General features: G+C 56.7%; 5 protein-coding genes across 5 annotated transcripts; 2 read left to right on the top strand and 3 right to left on the bottom strand.

Annotated features, from left to right (window-relative positions):
- Nucleotides 1–383: 383 nt before the first annotated feature.
- On the bottom strand, nucleotides 384–2,212 carry BZA05DRAFT_75535 (uncharacterized protein). The gene is made up of 2 exons (XM_051488606.1): nucleotides 607–2,212; nucleotides 384–549 (listed from the first exon to the last, which is right to left on the bottom strand). The coding sequence occupies exons 1-2, from the start codon at nucleotides 2,082–2,084 to the stop codon at nucleotides 489–491; spliced, it is 1,539 nt and encodes a 512-aa protein (XP_051338385.1). The 5' UTR covers nucleotides 2,085–2,212; the 3' UTR covers nucleotides 384–488.
- BZA05DRAFT_75520 (uncharacterized protein) lies at nucleotides 2,213–5,153 on the bottom strand. Its single transcript, XM_051488605.1, has 4 exons — nucleotides 3,665–5,153; nucleotides 2,680–3,603; nucleotides 2,509–2,621; nucleotides 2,213–2,447 (listed from the first exon to the last, which is right to left on the bottom strand). Exons 1-4 carry the CDS (start codon nucleotides 4,943–4,945, stop codon nucleotides 2,342–2,344), a joined length of 2,424 nt encoding a protein of 807 aa, XP_051338384.1. The 5' UTR covers nucleotides 4,946–5,153; the 3' UTR covers nucleotides 2,213–2,341.
- A 1,327-nt stretch (nucleotides 5,154–6,480) lies between these two features.
- BZA05DRAFT_75482 (uncharacterized protein) lies at nucleotides 6,481–8,714 on the bottom strand. The gene is made up of 2 exons (XM_051488604.1): nucleotides 7,342–8,714; nucleotides 6,481–7,282 (listed from the first exon to the last, which is right to left on the bottom strand). Exons 1-2 carry the CDS (start codon nucleotides 8,302–8,304, stop codon nucleotides 6,572–6,574), a joined length of 1,674 nt encoding a protein of 557 aa, XP_051338383.1. The 5' UTR covers nucleotides 8,305–8,714; the 3' UTR covers nucleotides 6,481–6,571.
- BZA05DRAFT_454582 (uncharacterized protein) lies at nucleotides 8,482–10,396 on the top strand. Its single transcript, XM_051487523.1, has 2 exons — nucleotides 8,482–8,714; nucleotides 8,830–10,396. The coding sequence occupies exons 1-2, from the start codon at nucleotides 8,658–8,660 to the stop codon at nucleotides 10,174–10,176; spliced, it is 1,404 nt and encodes a 467-aa protein (XP_051338382.1). The 5' UTR covers nucleotides 8,482–8,657; the 3' UTR covers nucleotides 10,177–10,396.
- A 668-nt stretch (nucleotides 10,397–11,064) lies between these two features.
- BZA05DRAFT_354789 (SNF2 family N-terminal domain-containing protein) lies at nucleotides 11,065–15,058 on the top strand. Its single transcript, XM_051481368.1, has 4 exons — nucleotides 11,065–11,532; nucleotides 11,582–12,261; nucleotides 12,315–14,102; nucleotides 14,159–15,058. The coding sequence occupies exons 1-4, from the start codon at nucleotides 11,313–11,315 to the stop codon at nucleotides 14,579–14,581; spliced, it is 3,111 nt and encodes a 1,036-aa protein (XP_051338381.1). The 5' UTR covers nucleotides 11,065–11,312; the 3' UTR covers nucleotides 14,582–15,058.
- Nucleotides 15,059–15,094: the final 36 nt, after the last annotated feature.

Genomic DNA, 15,094 nt, shown 5'->3' with positions numbered 1-15,094 from the left:
CCATACTATAGGCCATAACAACACAAGCCCGTCCCGCCGATGCATCAAGTTCAAAACATCCCAAACAGACAGCGCAGTAACATATGCATGTAGTGTATCATCTCGAGCATAACAAAACCCCTAAAGAACACAGAAGAAGAAGAAAAGAAAAGAAAAGAAAAATAGTAAATACACAGAAATGGAGATATTACGTGACGAGTTCATGTCATGACAAACAGGCGACAAATTACAACAAGAACACAGGGGAAAAGGGAAAAGGGAAAAGGGAAAACCGTTCATTAAATAAAAAAATCAAAGAATCGAAAAGAAGAAGAACCGAAAGAAAACGTTAACCCAAGTCCATTTTCCCCAACGAACTCGGAAACCCCGAAGACGCGAAGAAGCACAAAAAGAAAAAAGGACTCCTATATCCACAGGGATCAAAGAAACGAAGGAAGGAAGGAAAAATAAAGTCATGGGGACCGTCTTCATAGCCAGAACAACGCGAGCTATTCAACCGCATCCACCAGCTTCTCGGTTCCGGGTATCTTTTGCAGCGCCTCTATTGCCCTATACAGCAAGACATCAGTGAGAGACTAAAAGAGCAACCAAGAAAAGAGTGTTAACCTCTTCGCGTCCTCCTGCATGTCCTGGTTCATATTATCGAGCACCCGGATGTCGTTGCTTATCCTCGAGATCTGCACAGCCGTTAGCTTCCGCTTCCAATCAACAAATGTGGCAGTGGTGGTGGCGGCAGTGTTGGGAAACAGTAAGCAACACAAAAGAATGATCCACATGAAACAGAAAAGCGGGTATCTGACAATTGCAAGGGCATCGTTTTCCTCTTCCACACCATCATGATTCGAACGGGGACCTCCAGCATCGCCGGTTCGTGTGCTCACCTCGGCATCACCAGCTCCATTGGTTGGTCCGGCTCCAGATCCTGTGGCAGCAATCCTCGCCTCCGACAACTCCGCTTCCAGCACCTTCACTTTGGACTCATACTCGTTTCTCACGTTCTGGATGGCCGCCTGCTTCTCGTTGACCATGGACTCCGCGAGCGCAAGCTTCTGCTTCAGGGTGGGGATCTCGTGTTCATACTCGTCCCGCTCACCGGCGAGCTTAGTAAGTACGTTGACCTTCTCCTTGAGCGTGGTCTCCAAGTCCTCGAGCTTTTCCTCGAGCGCCTTCCGGGTCTTGTCGGCCGCCAACCTCTCGGCCTGAACGGTCTCCAGAGCAGCAGAGACAGCCTTCTCGTTCTCCTTGGACAATTCCACCAACTTGGCCTGAGTGGACTCGTGATTGTCGACGGCGGCCTTCAGCTGAGCACGGACATCCTCCAGATCGGCCTGGACAGCCTGAAGAGCTGCCTCCTTATCCTTCTTGACCTGCTCGAGCTCCACAGCAAGAGCGGACAATCCTCCGGCGGCGGCGTCCTTGGAAGCCTTGACGTCGGAAAGCTGGTCCATCAGCTCCTCGACCTCCCTAGCGGTATTCTCCTTGGCAGCCTTGGAAGCGGCAAGCTCCTGCTCGACCGACTGAAGCTTTGTAACCGCACCTTCGCTGGCCGACTTGGTAGCCGAGAACTCCTCGGACAAGGCCACCAGCTGCGACTCGACAGCCTTCTTGGCAGCCTTCTCCTCGGCGATCGCCTGCTCCTTGGCCGCGCTGATGGCAGCAAGCTGCTCCCTCAAGGCCTCCAATTGGTGAGCCAAGTCCGCTTTTGCAGCTTCGGCGGTAGCGGCCTCTCGGGCAGCGGCTTCGAGTTCCTTGGAGATACTCCCTTTTGATAACCGCTCGCGATCGAGTTCGTCCGCGAGACCGGCGCTCGTGGCATCGCCCTCCAGAAACCGCTTCTCGAGGTCGGTGATCTTCTCGCGTTGAGACGCAACGGTGCGGTCCAGGTCCTCGATCTGTGCCGTGTAAACCGACTCGAGAGACTTGACCGACGCCTGCACCTCCTCCGAGATCTGCTTGTTCTCGACCTCGAGACGCTCCTTCTCGGCAGTGATGGCGGCGATGCGAGTCTCCAAAGTCGCTACGGACTGCTTCAGCTCGGTAACCTCCTTCGCAGCCTCATCGCGCTCTTGGGTGAGTCTGGTCATCTCCTCGGCACTACCGCTCGTAGCCTCCTCCAAAGCCTTGCGCAATGATTCGATTTCTTCGGCACTGTCGCTCTTCGCATTCGTCAGGGCCTTCTGGAGAGCGTTTATCTCGTCGGCGCTACCACTCTTCGCCTCCTCGAGCGAATTGTGTAGAGCATCGATCTCGGCAGCACTCTCGCTCCTTGCCTCGACCAGAGCTTTTTTCAGGGACTCAATCTCGTGGGCGCTTCCGGCCTTCGCCTCTTCCAAAGCCTGTTTCAGCGCCTCGACCTCCTCCTTAGTAGGAGCGCCCTCGAGCGTAGCCTTGAGCGCCTCTTTAGCCTCCTTGTACGCGACAATTTCAGCCTGCAGTTCGGCCTGCTCCTTTTCCGCAAGATTAAGTTTCGCAAGGATCTCCTCGTGCTCAGTGCTGAGGGCCGCGTACCTCTCGTCACTCTGCTCGGAAATGTTGGCGGTGAGAGTGTCGATCTCCTGCTTGTGGGCGGCGGCTTGAGCGTTGAGCGCCTCGATGTGCTCATCACTCAAAGAGGCGATCTCCTGCAGAAAATAGTCAGTGCGAATCCATGACGGCAATCGTATAGTTGGGTGAACGTACTTGTGACTTTGCAGCCAAATCCTCAGCAGTTTTCTTCAGCTGCTCGTTCAACTCCGCCAGATCGTTATCCTTGGTGGTGATGTCGCTGTTCAACGCGGTAAGGGTGGCCTTCAGAGCCTCGACCTCCTCGCCGCTCTTCTTGCTCTCCGACTCCAAGCTCTCCAGCTGGGCCTTCAACGCCGCCGTCTCCGCCTCGCTAGCAGCCTCAATATCGGCCAGCTTCTGCCTCCAGACCTCTTCCTTCTCACCCGCACTGGACGCGATCTCGGTCTTGAGGGCGCTGATGGAATCTTCAAGCGACTTTTGCGTTTCGGCGTGCTCGTGTTTGATGATCATAATCTCGGCTTCATGGGCCTTGGTGATTTCCTCGATCTGATCCGCAGCCTCCTGCCTCGCCTTCCCGACGGCCGCCTGGTACTCAGCCTCCTTACGCTGCATAGTCTCCCTAACTTCCTCCAGCTGCTTCGCAAGGATCTCCGAGCCCTTCTCGAGTTCGGCCTGCTGCGATTCCTGAAGACGTCCGAGTTTCTCCGTAGCATCGAGGATCTGCGCATCATGCTCCGCCTTGAGCTCAGCAACCTTCTCGTCGAATTCCCGCTGCTGGTCGTCAGAGGCCTTTTGAAGTTCGCCCTGGAGACTCTTGATGACGCTGCTGAGGCCCTCGATTTCCTGCTGCCGGCTCTCGAGGAGCGTGGTGTGCTTCTCGCCTTCCTCCTCCAGAGCCTTCTTGAGTTCGTCGGCAGTGGCCTTCTCCGCAGCGAGTGCAGCCTTGGCCTCCTCGGCAGCGGCCTTCTCCGCCGCAAGCGCGGCATTAGCATCCTCAGCGGCGGCCTTCTCGGCGGCGATCTCAGCGTTCAGCTTCGCGATAGCCTCCTCATGACCAGCTCCATCGGTAGAAACCCTTGACTCGGCCGCCTTAACAGCCTATTGCACTTTCGTCAGACCCAGACCCACACCGCTTCGCACCACAGGAGTAATTCATTACCTCTTCAGATTCGCTGATGAGCTTCGCAATCTGCTCAGCATGAGCAGCCGTAAGCCTATCCAACTTCTCCTCGAAGTCCGCAATCTTCGCCAGCAGCTCCTTCTCCCTGCTCGCAGACTGCGCCGTGAGCGACTCCATCTCGTCGGCATGTTTTTTCGCCAGCTCCTCGGCATCGTCGTCCCCAGTCTCGTTCTGTGGCTGCTCCTCCTTCTCAGACTTGAGCGTAGCAATGGCCTCCTGCAGGTCGTTCACGAGCTTCGCCTTCGCCTCCAACTCGAGCATTGCCGCCTCGAGCTCCGCGCGCGCACTCTCCTTCTCAGCGTGGAGCTTCTCCAGTTCCTCAGCGTCGAGACCCGCCTTCAAATCACCATTACCATTACCATTTTCGGAGGAGGGCGAGACCACAACAAAATCGTCCGCACCCTCTCCACCGGCACGGGAACCACCCTTCAACTTCTCGATCTCGCCCTGCATACCGGCGATCTTCTCCTGGGCGTTTGCATACTTCGTCCTGAGGGTTTCGAGTTCCTTGACGGCGGCGGGCCCAAACGACGCAGAGCCGGACCTGGCACTCCCTGGCGGCGGCGCCATGCCCGGCTTCTTGACGACGCCGGCGACGGAATTCGCGCCCGCCAGCCGGGGCTTGACAGGACTGGCATCGTCCGGCCGCGAGCTCGAGGACGTATTCCCGCCCGCGCCCCCGGACATCCTGCTACTCGAGCTGGTCGTACTCGAGATCGACGGCCGTGACCGGTGCGCCGCAATACTACTAACCGCCGCGGTGGGCCCCTTCCCCTGCGTGGCCGCCGTGGTCCCGGGCGCAATCGACGACGCCCTCCTGCTCGCCGCGGCACTCGGCGGTCGCTTCTCCGGGGTGCCAGGCGCAGCCCTGTTACCCATGGCCGTCGGGGTCCTCCTCATGCCTGGCGGGGGAGTAGGCGTGGACGTGGTCTTCCCAGCCGCAGCAGTCGCTGCAGTATCCTTGACACCCGTGGCAGAGGGGACCTTCCTTAGTGCAGGCGCGGAAAGCCCACCGCTCGTGGGCCGCAGCGGCGGCTTCTGCAGCCCCGTGCCCGTCGTGTTGCTACGCGTTAGCGAGCCCGGCCCCGGCCCGGCGACCTTGGCTGTTCCGGACGAAATGCTAGACACCGGGCGCCGCGCGGGGCCGCTGATGCTCGGTGTGGTCTTTTTGAGGCCGTCGCGGAAGGAGCGGGCGGGTGTGGGCGAGGTCACGGCGGCCGCGCTGGGCGGGCGACCTGTTGCTGCTGCTTCTTCCGACATTATACTGCTGGTGTTGGGGTTTACTTCGTATCTGAGGGGGGTGGTGTTGTGAGGTGAGGAGAACGAGGGGAAATCCGCAGCTAGGTATTTTCGTTTGCTCTAGTGATGAGATGAGGGTGGTACTGCTGCTGCTGCTGGTGGTGGTGGTGGGTGGGCTAATTAATAGTGGGCGTTATGTCAGTCGGATATTGAAACGCGTTTTTTTTGCCTTGCACCGATGGACGGATAGAGTGCTGGATGCTGCAGGGAGATATGATATGGATGGATAGGAGGGAGGGATGGAGATGAGGCAGCAGCAGCAGCAGCAGGCGGGAGGGGTGGGTGGTGGTTGCTTGCTTGCTGGGAGGGTGTGTGGGAGTGTGTCGGCGTGATGCGATGCGGAAAGTGACAACTCACACCGAGGAACAAACTGCGTATCTACAAACAAACAAACAAGCAGACGCAGAGCGAGCGAGCAAGGCAAACAGCGGGGCGGCGGTGATTTTCAGGAGTAGCCGTCGATCGCAGAAAGTACCGACGGTGTATGAAGATAGATAGACAGGAGAAAAGGAGCGTGAGCGTTGATTGTGTTGCGAGAGACAGACAGACAGACAGACAGGAAAGGGGGGATGGAGAAGGAGGAGGAGGAGGGAAAGTCCAGTAGGCAGTTACTAGTCTACTGTGATAGATAGCTCGGGGACTCAGGAGGGAGAGCAGGAGATATTTTTTTCGAGCCCCTTCAAGTTGACCTGACCGGACGAAGCGAAAGGTGGCTTCACCCCTGTCCGCCCAGTGGTTGGCTGGCGAGGGTGACATCGGCATCGGTAAAATCGGCTGTGTTACGACGCAACGCTGGGAGTGGTGCACGGACCGGGAGGGAGGGAGGGAAGGAAGGGGCGGGTGAGGGACACTTCACCTCCCGTCTTTTCTGCATGGCTGACGGCGGAGGCGATATTTGCTGTAGAGTAGGTAGATCGGGGGTCATGGAGATGATGCTGAAGCTCATCTCTTCATCTCTGTTTACTGGATCTATGAGCTCCAGGCACGCGGCGATGATGGTAGCTACTGCACATATCTACTCCAACTCGGTCAAGAGCTTCTCCTGCATCAGCAGGTACTCCGGGCAGCAGCGCGGAAACACTCCGCAAGGGGAAGACCACGCCCCGGTCAGCTCGCCGTAGAGCAACCACAAGCTCGTCCGAATTTCACTTCTTGCCGGGCGTAGATATATGGAAGGGCGGGTTGGGCATGGGGTAGGGCAGGTCAGCCGGAGGTGGCTACTTAGGGGGTGTGAATACATAAGATACATATCACCGCCGCCGCTTACCCGCTCCTCGCCGCCCGCTACCCATCTTTTCTCCCCTATCCTGTGCATAACTGCTACATATCCTCACGTCTCGCGAGGGACCTCAGTAAACTACTCGACTGGCTACCTAGCTCCATGCACCCTGCATGTACTAATGTAAGGAACAAAAATGCGAGAGGCGAGCGAGCGAGAAAATTCTTCATCGTCATCCACTCTATCTCACGTGTAAGTACTCTATGTACGTACATAGAGTACTTGCTTCCCGCCGTCATATGTATGCACTTCGGTATGGTAGAAAATCCCGTGACATTGGAAGCAAGTACGGTATCTACGGACAAGAATCAACCCGTCCTCGACGGCCTACGTCCGCTCAGATCACCCGTCTCCGCAACCCTAACCCCGCCAACACCTGCACTCCCCCTCCTCTCGCCATCCGCCGCCGCCGCCCTGGCCAACGCAACATCCGGGGAGCTGGTTCTCTTTGGACCCAGCCGTGCCTCGGTGCGTACATTTACCCCGCTGGTCTCCTGCACCTCCTGCTGCTTTTCCTTCGAGGCTTCCCAGGGCGGGCGCGCATCGAATGGTGCTGCGACTAGCGAGGCTCGCCGTGGGGAGATGGGGGACGAGGTTTGTGGTGACGTGGCCGTGGCGGCCCACGGCGCTTTTGTGTCGGCGCCGTCGAGCTGCCCGGGTGGAGGCGGGTGCGATGAGCCTATTCCTGCGGAGGTGGGATATGGTGGGGGCTGCGGCGCGGCCCATGGAGCGTGGGTGGTGATGGGGAGTGGTGCGGTGATGGTGCTGGGCGTGCCGGTGGCCCATGGTGCTCGAGTGGTTTCCATACCGCCTAGTGGAGGAGGGTGAGATGCTGATGTCGTAGCCCACGGTGCTCGAGTTGTTTCCATTCCGGCTGGTAGTGTAACATCGGCTTTCGGTGCTTCTTCCGGCTTCGCGGGGTCGGGAGCTCCCAGCCAGCGGAATATGCTCCCAAACTTAAAGTGCTGGACGACGGGGAGCTTCCCGAGGACTTCGACGTCGTACATCTTCAACATCCCCTTGAAGTCCACCAGTTTTAGCGTGCGGATCAGCAGTGGTGATCAGTGGAGTGGCTCACCTCGTTAATCTTCCCCCACCCCTTCTGCACCCCCGAGATATCGTACAGAGTCGGCGAGTGTTCCCAAAACGGACCCGTCTTCACATCGTAGATAAACCCGACGGCGTCAAAATAGAGATTCCGGCTCCTCTCCCTCTTGACAACCTCCAACTTGACCACATCCGCCGGCTTCGGCAGCTGCATCTCCTCAGGCCTGGCACTCCTCTCGACGCCCTGGGCATCATTCGTGGGACGGAACGTCGTCAACTGCGCACTGCCAAAGATATACGGCAGAAACGCATGATCATCCAGTCCCCAGACGCCATGACTCCCAGCCGGCTCAAGGTTATACGTAACCACCAGCTTCCGGACAAGCTTAAAGTACGCATCGAACGTCCTGAACACGAGCGCCCTCTCATCCCTCACCGGTTCAAACCCGCCGCAAACCCAGATCCCGCACAGAAACGCCGCGAACGCCAGCTCATGCCCGGTGCCGTAATCCAGGCGCTCGCCGGACCCAAACGAGTTGACGAGGTAGAACAGCAGCTCCTCCTTGGCGGGCAGGACACACGCGGGGAGGTACTTGTCCACGCCCCCCTCGCGGCTGACATGCTCCTGTGCGAGCTGCAGCCATCTCCGGATCGCGACGTTGCCGAAGCGGCGCGGGCCCGTCTCCGGCGGCGCGGAGGAGATCAGCGCTGTGAGGTCGGCGACGAGCTGGGTTACGCCCGCGACTGCCGGGGATACGTGCGTGGACGCGCTGTCGGTCGTGAACTCGGCTGGGGGGGATACGGTGCCGCTGGCGCCGTCCAGGGGAGAGATGCAGGAGTTTAGGTGTACGATGAAGGAGGTCAGGAGGGTGTACGCTGGTGAGCTGTGGAATAGCGACAGGTCGGAGTGCGTGTGGATGCGTTTTTGGGGGGTTGTGAAGGTCGTGGTTGAGACGGGGATGGGTAATAGAGCTGGCGGGAGGGGGGGCGCCATGGTTGCTTGCTGCTTGCTTGGGAGTGGTAATGTGCGGTAGAGGGGAGCTGGTGCGGGTGCTGGTGGGGTTGCGGGAGGTATTGCGGGTGCGGGAAGTGACGAGTGCCAAGAGCCCCGCCAGATTAAGCGACATGTCTAACGGTCACGACTCGCGAGTAAGAATCGGGGCCAAGTGCAAGTGTCAACTTGAATTGTGGCTGCGGCAAACATAACAACTGGGCGTTTTGAAATTCCAAGTCGACGGCCACAGGAATGTGCATTGCAACCTGAATGAACCAGCTTGTCGCTGCGATTTCGGTGTAGCCCACGGTTTGGTTTCGGAGCGTGGGAACCTTTATATCTATCCCCTACAGATGGCTATTCAGGATTTCGACAGATGGTTACAATACATGATGCTCTCGTCTCTTCTGGTATGTACCGTACGCGTCACTGGCAGTATGTAAGATTTCACGTTGCGTCCGGCGCCGAAAATCTCGGAAGTGTGAGTGACGAATCCTAAGTGAATGCATGACTGAGCTAGAATAGGTAGTACAAGTAGTCCCTGGCAGCCAGTCCGTCGCCCAGGCAACTGCTCGTCGACACCATTCACCCTGGGAGTCTAACAACACCCTCACCACACCGGGCACACCCAATCCCCACACATCAACACTCAACACAACACCCGCGCCCACGCCTAACTATCCGATCACTCAGTCGACCACCACCACCTCCACTCCAGCACCACCACCATCACCATCACCACCATATACGAACGCCCGCCCGCCCACTTATCCCATAATGGTTCCATCGCGGATCTCGTCCATCCCACACCCCGTAGCGCCTTTAGGAACTCAGCGCACCTCGACATCCAGCCCGGGCGACGACTTCCTCGGCGCCTCGTCGCCCATCTTAGTTGCACCCCCACCCCCCCTTACACACGGCGGCAAGCGGAAGCGCACTTTGCACCCGGAGGTCTACGCCGACGCCGACGACGACGCTCGGGGGGCCGCCGAGGAGGGAGTCCATGTATTAGCAACCCTCTCGCATGATGATTCTAGGCTACAAGTGCCGCGGCCCGCAAAAAGGGGGCAGAACCCAAGGAATGTGCGACATTCGGCGCCCGAGCTGGTGCCGACTCCGGGGCCGGGGGGGGGAGAGGAGGAGGGAGAGGAGGAGGGCGCCGCCGCCGCCGCCGGGCGCAAGGCGAAAAGGGCAAGGCAGTCGGCGCCGGAGGTTGTGGTGAGTCCTGTTGAGGACGGGGAGGAGGGGGAGGAGGAGGGGGAAGGGAAAGATGGGGAGGACGAGGAGGACGAGGAGGAGGGGAAAGAGCCCAAAGAACGCCCGCTGAGCCGCCTTGAGCGGGAGCTGCAGCAGGCGAAGCAGGCGGAGCGGGCGCGGCAACGGAACAAGTGGGTATTTGCGCAGGTCGAGCTGCGACTGCAGCAACTGAAGGGGCTCGAGCGCCGGAAAAGCCAAAGATTCGAGAACCCCAAGCGCCAGACGAGGGAGTCCGCGGCGCGGAGAGCGAGCGCCGAGAGGCGCCACACACTCGACTCCACCACGCGCAGCTCTAGCGCGGAGGTCGAGGTCGTTCATGTCGAGGGCTTTGGTGAGAGGCGGAATAAAGCGGAGGTGGAGTTGGAGGAGGAGGATGTGGACGACTATGGGGTCCTGAAGGATCGCCCGTGGAGCGAGGAGGAGACTACCGCTGTGGTCATGGGGATGGATAAGTTCCGGGCGGGCGAGGATAGGTGGAACCAGATCAAGCTGGAGCATCCGCAGGTCCTGAGGCGGCGGACGCCCGCCGATTGTCTGGAGAAGGCGATTGAAATCAGGAGAGTAGTGAGAGATGAACTAGGGATTCGGCTAGGTTCCAAGTGGGAGAACTTTTGAGTTGTGTGTGGTTTTGTTGTTCTCGGGGGCGTCTGTGTTTTGCTTTGCTCTTTCCGCCTGGCGTTTGACTTTATGATGCGCGGAGTTGGTTGCGTGTGATGTTTTTTGAAGATGCTTGGGTGTTTTATGTTGGCAATGTTTGGAGCGTACTTGGAGGGGACAGCCGCAGACAGGTGCAATTTACAGTTATCATTGTGACTCTAGGGCCGGAAGACGGTATCTCCCAAACCGGGAGTGTAGGATTGAGGAGCCCACCGTGAAAGAGTACTTAGTGTAGCCATCATGTGCCACGACCAACGCTGTGGCTGTATTATGGTATGCTGTTACCTATCGAGGAAAACAGCGGCAGTCGTTACAATTAGTGGCGATAAAGTCAAAGCAAAGAGCTTGTCCCAACGTCCACCGCGTCTTGTGAGTTGGGTAGATCGGAGGTTAACCCATGCTTCTGAATGTGGGCGTTGATCATCATATCTCACTCGTGAGCTCTTGGAACACTGTCAGCTGTCTGGTCTCGCCGGCGCCCAGCTTGGAACATGGAGCTTTGAGGGGAAAGTCACTGCGTAGCTAAGTGAAGGCCGAGGGAGACGATGTTTCTGCACCGAGCCCGTTATCAGGACTACAGACATGAGGACTAGGAGGTGTTTCCCGCTGGATGCATATTGATATCGTGTCAGGGCATAAAAACACGTCTTTTGACCGTACTAATACCACATCACTACCATTTTCTTAAAGATTCGGTAGCACTACCATTTTTTTTACCCCCCCCTCACAGTACGACACTTACCTGCCAGCGCAAAAGAATATTGGACAAGTCACATGTTCGTCTTGGCGTGCTTGTTGCTCCTCACAACGTGCAGGGCGATTTCTTGGCTTCAGTTAACCCGCTCCCGAGTCCCAAAACAACACCCCTACCTCTCCACTCTATCTGTATCAGCGTCGCCCCCCGTTCCACTAGTGTGTACTGTACACGCACTACCATTTCTCCCCTCCACCAAGCAATAATCTCCAAAACAATCACAGTTCCACCACGAGTATCAACAGCTGCGATATCCACACTTAACGAACGATCACCTCTCTCGCTGTTTGACTGATCGCTTCGGCCCTCACTACTTCCTCCACAAGAACTCTCCACCAAGATGAGTTCCGGCGACACGCCTCGCCATCCACCTTCACAACGGCCGGCGTCTGGGTCTGCGTCCGGCCCTCATGAACCCCGGGACACCCTTTACTCCACAAAGCCGACGGCAAGTACATCCCGACCACCCGCGCAGCCCGTGTTCGGATCCACCACCCCGCTCAAGTCGAACCTGCCCTCGCGGTCATGGATGCCAGCGGACGCCTCAGGTCGGAATGCTGGTAAGTGCCCTCGCCTCAATTCCGCAGCAATTACTCACATGAATCATAGCCCCTCCCCCTAGACGACCCTTCGTTTCGGAAGTCAATGCGCGCGCACAACAGTACATGGAGCCGATCCGCGCTGGTGCGCCCCGCGAGGCCTGGCGAACGGGGCCGCCGGTGATCGACCTGACGCAGGACGACTTGATCCAGCCGCCGACGGACTATCCGACGTTTGCTACCCCCCGTCCCACAAAGGGGTTTACGTCGGTCAATAGTGGTCCGAAGATGCTCTTCGATAACAAGCCGGCGGTTTACTCGTTGCCTGCTGGTGGTGCAGTTCCGGGAATGACGCACTACGGCGGCGAGTATCTCGATACTGCGAAAACTACAGAGAGTTTGAAGGAGCTATTGGAGGGAATCAATGATGAGCCGGTCCCTAAGAGGACGCGGAAGAAGAAGAAGAAGAGCAAGCTTGCGAAGAAGGAGGAGGACGAGCTCGCGTCGATGATGGCTAGTGCTGAACTTGTTGAGAAGGAGAAGGCCGCCGCCGACTTTGATGGGATCAAGCCAGAAGTCAAAGAGGAGCCTGCAGAGGAGGAGGAGGAAGAGGAGGAGGAAGGGGAAGAAGAGGACCTTAGCAGGGTCGATGGTCTTAATGTTCCCCTTCTGCCACATCAGGTTAGGGGTTTATCTTTCCTCCTGTCTCGCGAGGAGAAGAGAGCAAAGGGTGGAATCCTCGCAGACGATGTAAGTATCTCCGTCGATATTTTGCTTTGCGAAGAGGCTAATATTTACTATAGATGGGGCTGGGCAAAACCGTACAATCGATCGCTTTGATTCTCAGTCATCCTCACCCGCGGTATCCCATCGTGGACGGAGTCACATACTCGAGCTTGTCACCAAATTCGAAGTTGGCGGCTGCTGCGGTTCCAGACGACGTCTGTCGAGGAACCCTGGTCATCTGTCCTCTCGCTCTGATGAAGCAGTGGGAGTCTGAGATTGCCAAGTTCACCGAGGACAGCCACAAGCTTCGTGTCAAGGTGCATCATGGACCTAACCGCACGAAGGATCCGCTGGCTTTGCGCAGATACGATGTCGTGATCACGACGTACGACGTTATCCGGTCGGAGCACACTCAGTCCTCTTTCAAAGAGGGCAGTGACGGTCACGTCGACGCTGTGGGTTGCTTCGGCAACCGTTGGTGGCGAATCATTTGTGATGAGGCCCATACAATCAAGAACCGCCTCGCGAAAGGCTCCTTGGCGGCTTGCGCTCTCAAGGCACGTTATAGGTGGTGTCTCACAGGAACTCCCCTCCAGAACAATCTCGATGAGCTACAATCTTTGCTCAAGTTCCTCCGGATTGCCCCCTTCGATGACCTCGCTGTATGGAAGGAACAGATCTCGCGCCCCATGCAACAGAATAGGGGAAAAATCGCGATCGACAGGCTCAGGATTGTTTTGGGAGCGGTCATGTTGCGTCGAACAAAAGACGTTTTGAAGAAGGACGCAGAGGGGAAAACCGGTCACCAGATCAGACTCCCCGAGCGAAACATGGAGAAAATCGTCGAGTCTTTCAGTCCCAAGGAGCAAGCTTTCTACGACAAGCTCGAGGAGCGAACAGAGGAGAGCCTCGAGAAAATGATGGCCGGTTTTGGGGAGTTTGGAGCGTCGCTCGGTGGTCAGAATATGACCAGTGCTCTCGTGCTTCTGCTGCGTCTTCGGCAGGCTTGCAACCATCCTCATCTACTAGCTGGCAAAATCCACAAAGACAAGGACTCCGGAATGGGGCTCTCTGGGCTCAAGAAGAAGAAGGCACCGATGGTCGACGACGCGGTTGAGGACGATGAGCTGGCGGGACTGATGGGTGGGCTCAGTGTCGCCCAAAAGAAATGCGAAATCTGCCTCACCGGATTATCCCGGGACGCAACTGATGCGGGTGAGGTTCGCTGTGCTGCGTGCACAGAGGATCTCGATGATGCGGACTTTAAACGGTCAAAGAACAAGAAGGAGAAGAAGGTCAAGAAGAAGAAGAAGATGCAGGCACCAAGGGGTCGTCGGGTTATTTTGGATAGCGATGATGAGGAGGACGAGGATAGTCAAGCTGAGGAAGGGAACGACGAAGAGGAAAACGACGATGCGGCTTCCGGCGATGAGAGGTACAACGATGGCCTTATTGACAGTCAAGCTGAAGAGACGGACGACGATGGCTCCGACGACGACGACGGCACTTACTCCCACTTACTCCCTTCTACTAAGATTACTAGTCTGATCAAAATCGTCTCGCATGAGATGAAACGGAAGAACAAGACTATTGTTTTCAGTCAATTCACTTCGATGCTAGATCTCATTGAGCCCTTCCTTCGGAAAGAGGGGATTGCTTTCACTCGGTATGACGGATCAATGAAGAACGATGACCGTGAAGCGTCGCTTCGCCGTCTTCGCGGTGAAGGAGAGTTCGCTCCCCGTAGGGGAAGAGAAGACAGAGACTGGTGTGGAGTACTACTTTGCTCACTCAAGTGCGGTGCCTTGGGGCTTAACTTGACCTGTGCTAGCAGAGTCGTCATTCTCGAACCCTTCTGGAATCCAGTATGCACCTCCCTGCCTATTAGTACAGTCTGTACAGTAACTAACCAATGTGATAGTTCATAGAAGAACAGGCGATCGACAGGGTTCACCGTATCGGCCAACAGAAGGATGTGATTGTGTACAAGTTCACCATCGAGAATTCGGTCGAAGAGCGGATCCTCCAGCTCCAAGACAAGAAGCGGGAACTTGCCAAAGCCGCCATCGGAGATGGCGACATGGCAGGCAAGGCGAAGGCTGCGAAGATGAGCATGAAGGACATCATGTTCTTGTTCAAGCGTGACGCCGAAGGAAAATACCAAGACAACGGGCCCGACCTGAATGCGAAGACCCGGATCCTCAAGGAGAGACGCGCGGCGAAGTTCGAGTCTGCCTCTGCACCTGCCCCGGAGAGGGAAGGCCGCTATCTTTCTCCCGCCGAACAGGCCGAGCGAGAAGCAAGACGCGCGAGAGAACAGGCGAGCGTTTATAGTCGTAGGTGATCTGGGGCTGGGGGTTTTGGATTGGTCTCCTTGATTTGTATTGCAAGCATGAACTCCATAGAAACAACGGAAAGGTTATGGACATGTATCTAGTTCCTCGAATAGAATCGTAGCACTTTTGGTATGCCTCTACAGTCATCTTTGAGCGTGTGTATATGTGGAAAAATAGGGAAACGCATACGCTGGCCACGGACTGTGCAAAGACGGACAACCGTATGATGCAAACACAACACACCCATGAGAAGTCTAGGGCCTAATACGGTATCATGCATGTAAAAAATAAGAAAATAAAAAGGCCACGCTCTTAGAAAAAGCCATTAAACATTGCATTTCTTTTCTTGCGTTGAACTGGCCGATGCATCTACCTCGCTCGTAACGGAGGGCCCTCTCCGAACAACTCTTTTTTTTGGTATTTTTTAGAGTGTGATAAATAAACGGAAAACTAGTCGCGATCGTCGCACATAGTCTGGTGGAGAGCCGAAGACAGGCACGATCGATGTTGCCCTGACCAGT

The sequence above is a fragment of the Tricharina praecox genome, assembly GCF_024521635.1.
Source record: "Tricharina praecox strain CBS 144465 chromosome Unknown BZA05scaffold_16, whole genome shotgun sequence".
Taxonomy (NCBI): domain Eukaryota; kingdom Fungi; phylum Ascomycota; class Pezizomycetes; order Pezizales; family Pyronemataceae; genus Tricharina; species Tricharina praecox.
The sequence above is the reverse complement of the archived record's forward strand: the minus strand, read 5'-3'. Positions and strand labels throughout refer to the sequence as shown.

What these genes read in the sequence shown, in the direction of transcription:
- BZA05DRAFT_354789 (XM_051481368.1), top strand. Translation starts at nt 11,313, where the DNA reads ATGAGTTCCGGCGACACGCCTCGCCATCCACCTTCACAACGGCCGGCG. An exon ending in CGCCTCAGGTCGGAATGCTG is followed by an intron (nt 11,533 to 11,581) that starts GTAAGTGCCCTC and finishes CATGAATCATAG; the next exon opens with CCCCTCCCCCTAGACGACCC. An exon ending in TCGAACCCTTCTGGAATCCA is followed by an intron (nt 14,103 to 14,158) that starts GTATGCACCTCC and finishes CCAATGTGATAG; the next exon opens with TTCATAGAAGAACAGGCGAT.
- BZA05DRAFT_75482 (XM_051488604.1), bottom strand. Translation starts at nt 8,304, where the DNA reads ATGGCGCCCCCCCTCCCGCCAGCTCTATTACCCATCCCCGTCTCAACC. An exon ending in GGTGGGGGAAGATTAACGAG is followed by an intron (nt 7,283 to 7,341) that starts GTGAGCCACTCC and finishes GTGGACTTCAAG; the next exon opens with GGGATGTTGAAGATGTACGA.
- BZA05DRAFT_75520 (XM_051488605.1), bottom strand. Translation starts at nt 4,945, where the DNA reads ATGTCGGAAGAAGCAGCAGCAACAGGTCGCCCGCCCAGCGCGGCCGCC. An exon ending in TCATCAGCGAATCTGAAGAG is followed by an intron (nt 3,604 to 3,664) that starts GTAATGAATTAC and finishes AAAGTGCAATAG; the next exon opens with GCTGTTAAGGCGGCCGAGTC. An exon ending in ATTTGGCTGCAAAGTCACAA is followed by an intron (nt 2,622 to 2,679) that starts GTACGTTCACCC and finishes TATTTTCTGCAG; the next exon opens with GAGATCGCCTCTTTGAGTGA.
- BZA05DRAFT_454582 (XM_051487523.1), top strand. Translation starts at nt 8,658, where the DNA reads ATGGCTATTCAGGATTTCGACAGATGGTTACAATACATGATGCTCTCG. An exon ending in TGATGCTCTCGTCTCTTCTG is followed by an intron (nt 8,715 to 8,829) that starts GTATGTACCGTA and finishes GAGCTAGAATAG; the next exon opens with GTAGTACAAGTAGTCCCTGG.
- BZA05DRAFT_75535 (XM_051488606.1), bottom strand. Translation starts at nt 2,084, where the DNA reads ATGACCAGACTCACCCAAGAGCGCGATGAGGCTGCGAAGGAGGTTACC. An exon ending in ATGCAGGAGGACGCGAAGAG is followed by an intron (nt 550 to 606) that starts GTTAACACTCTT and finishes CTTGCTGTATAG; the next exon opens with GGCAATAGAGGCGCTGCAAA.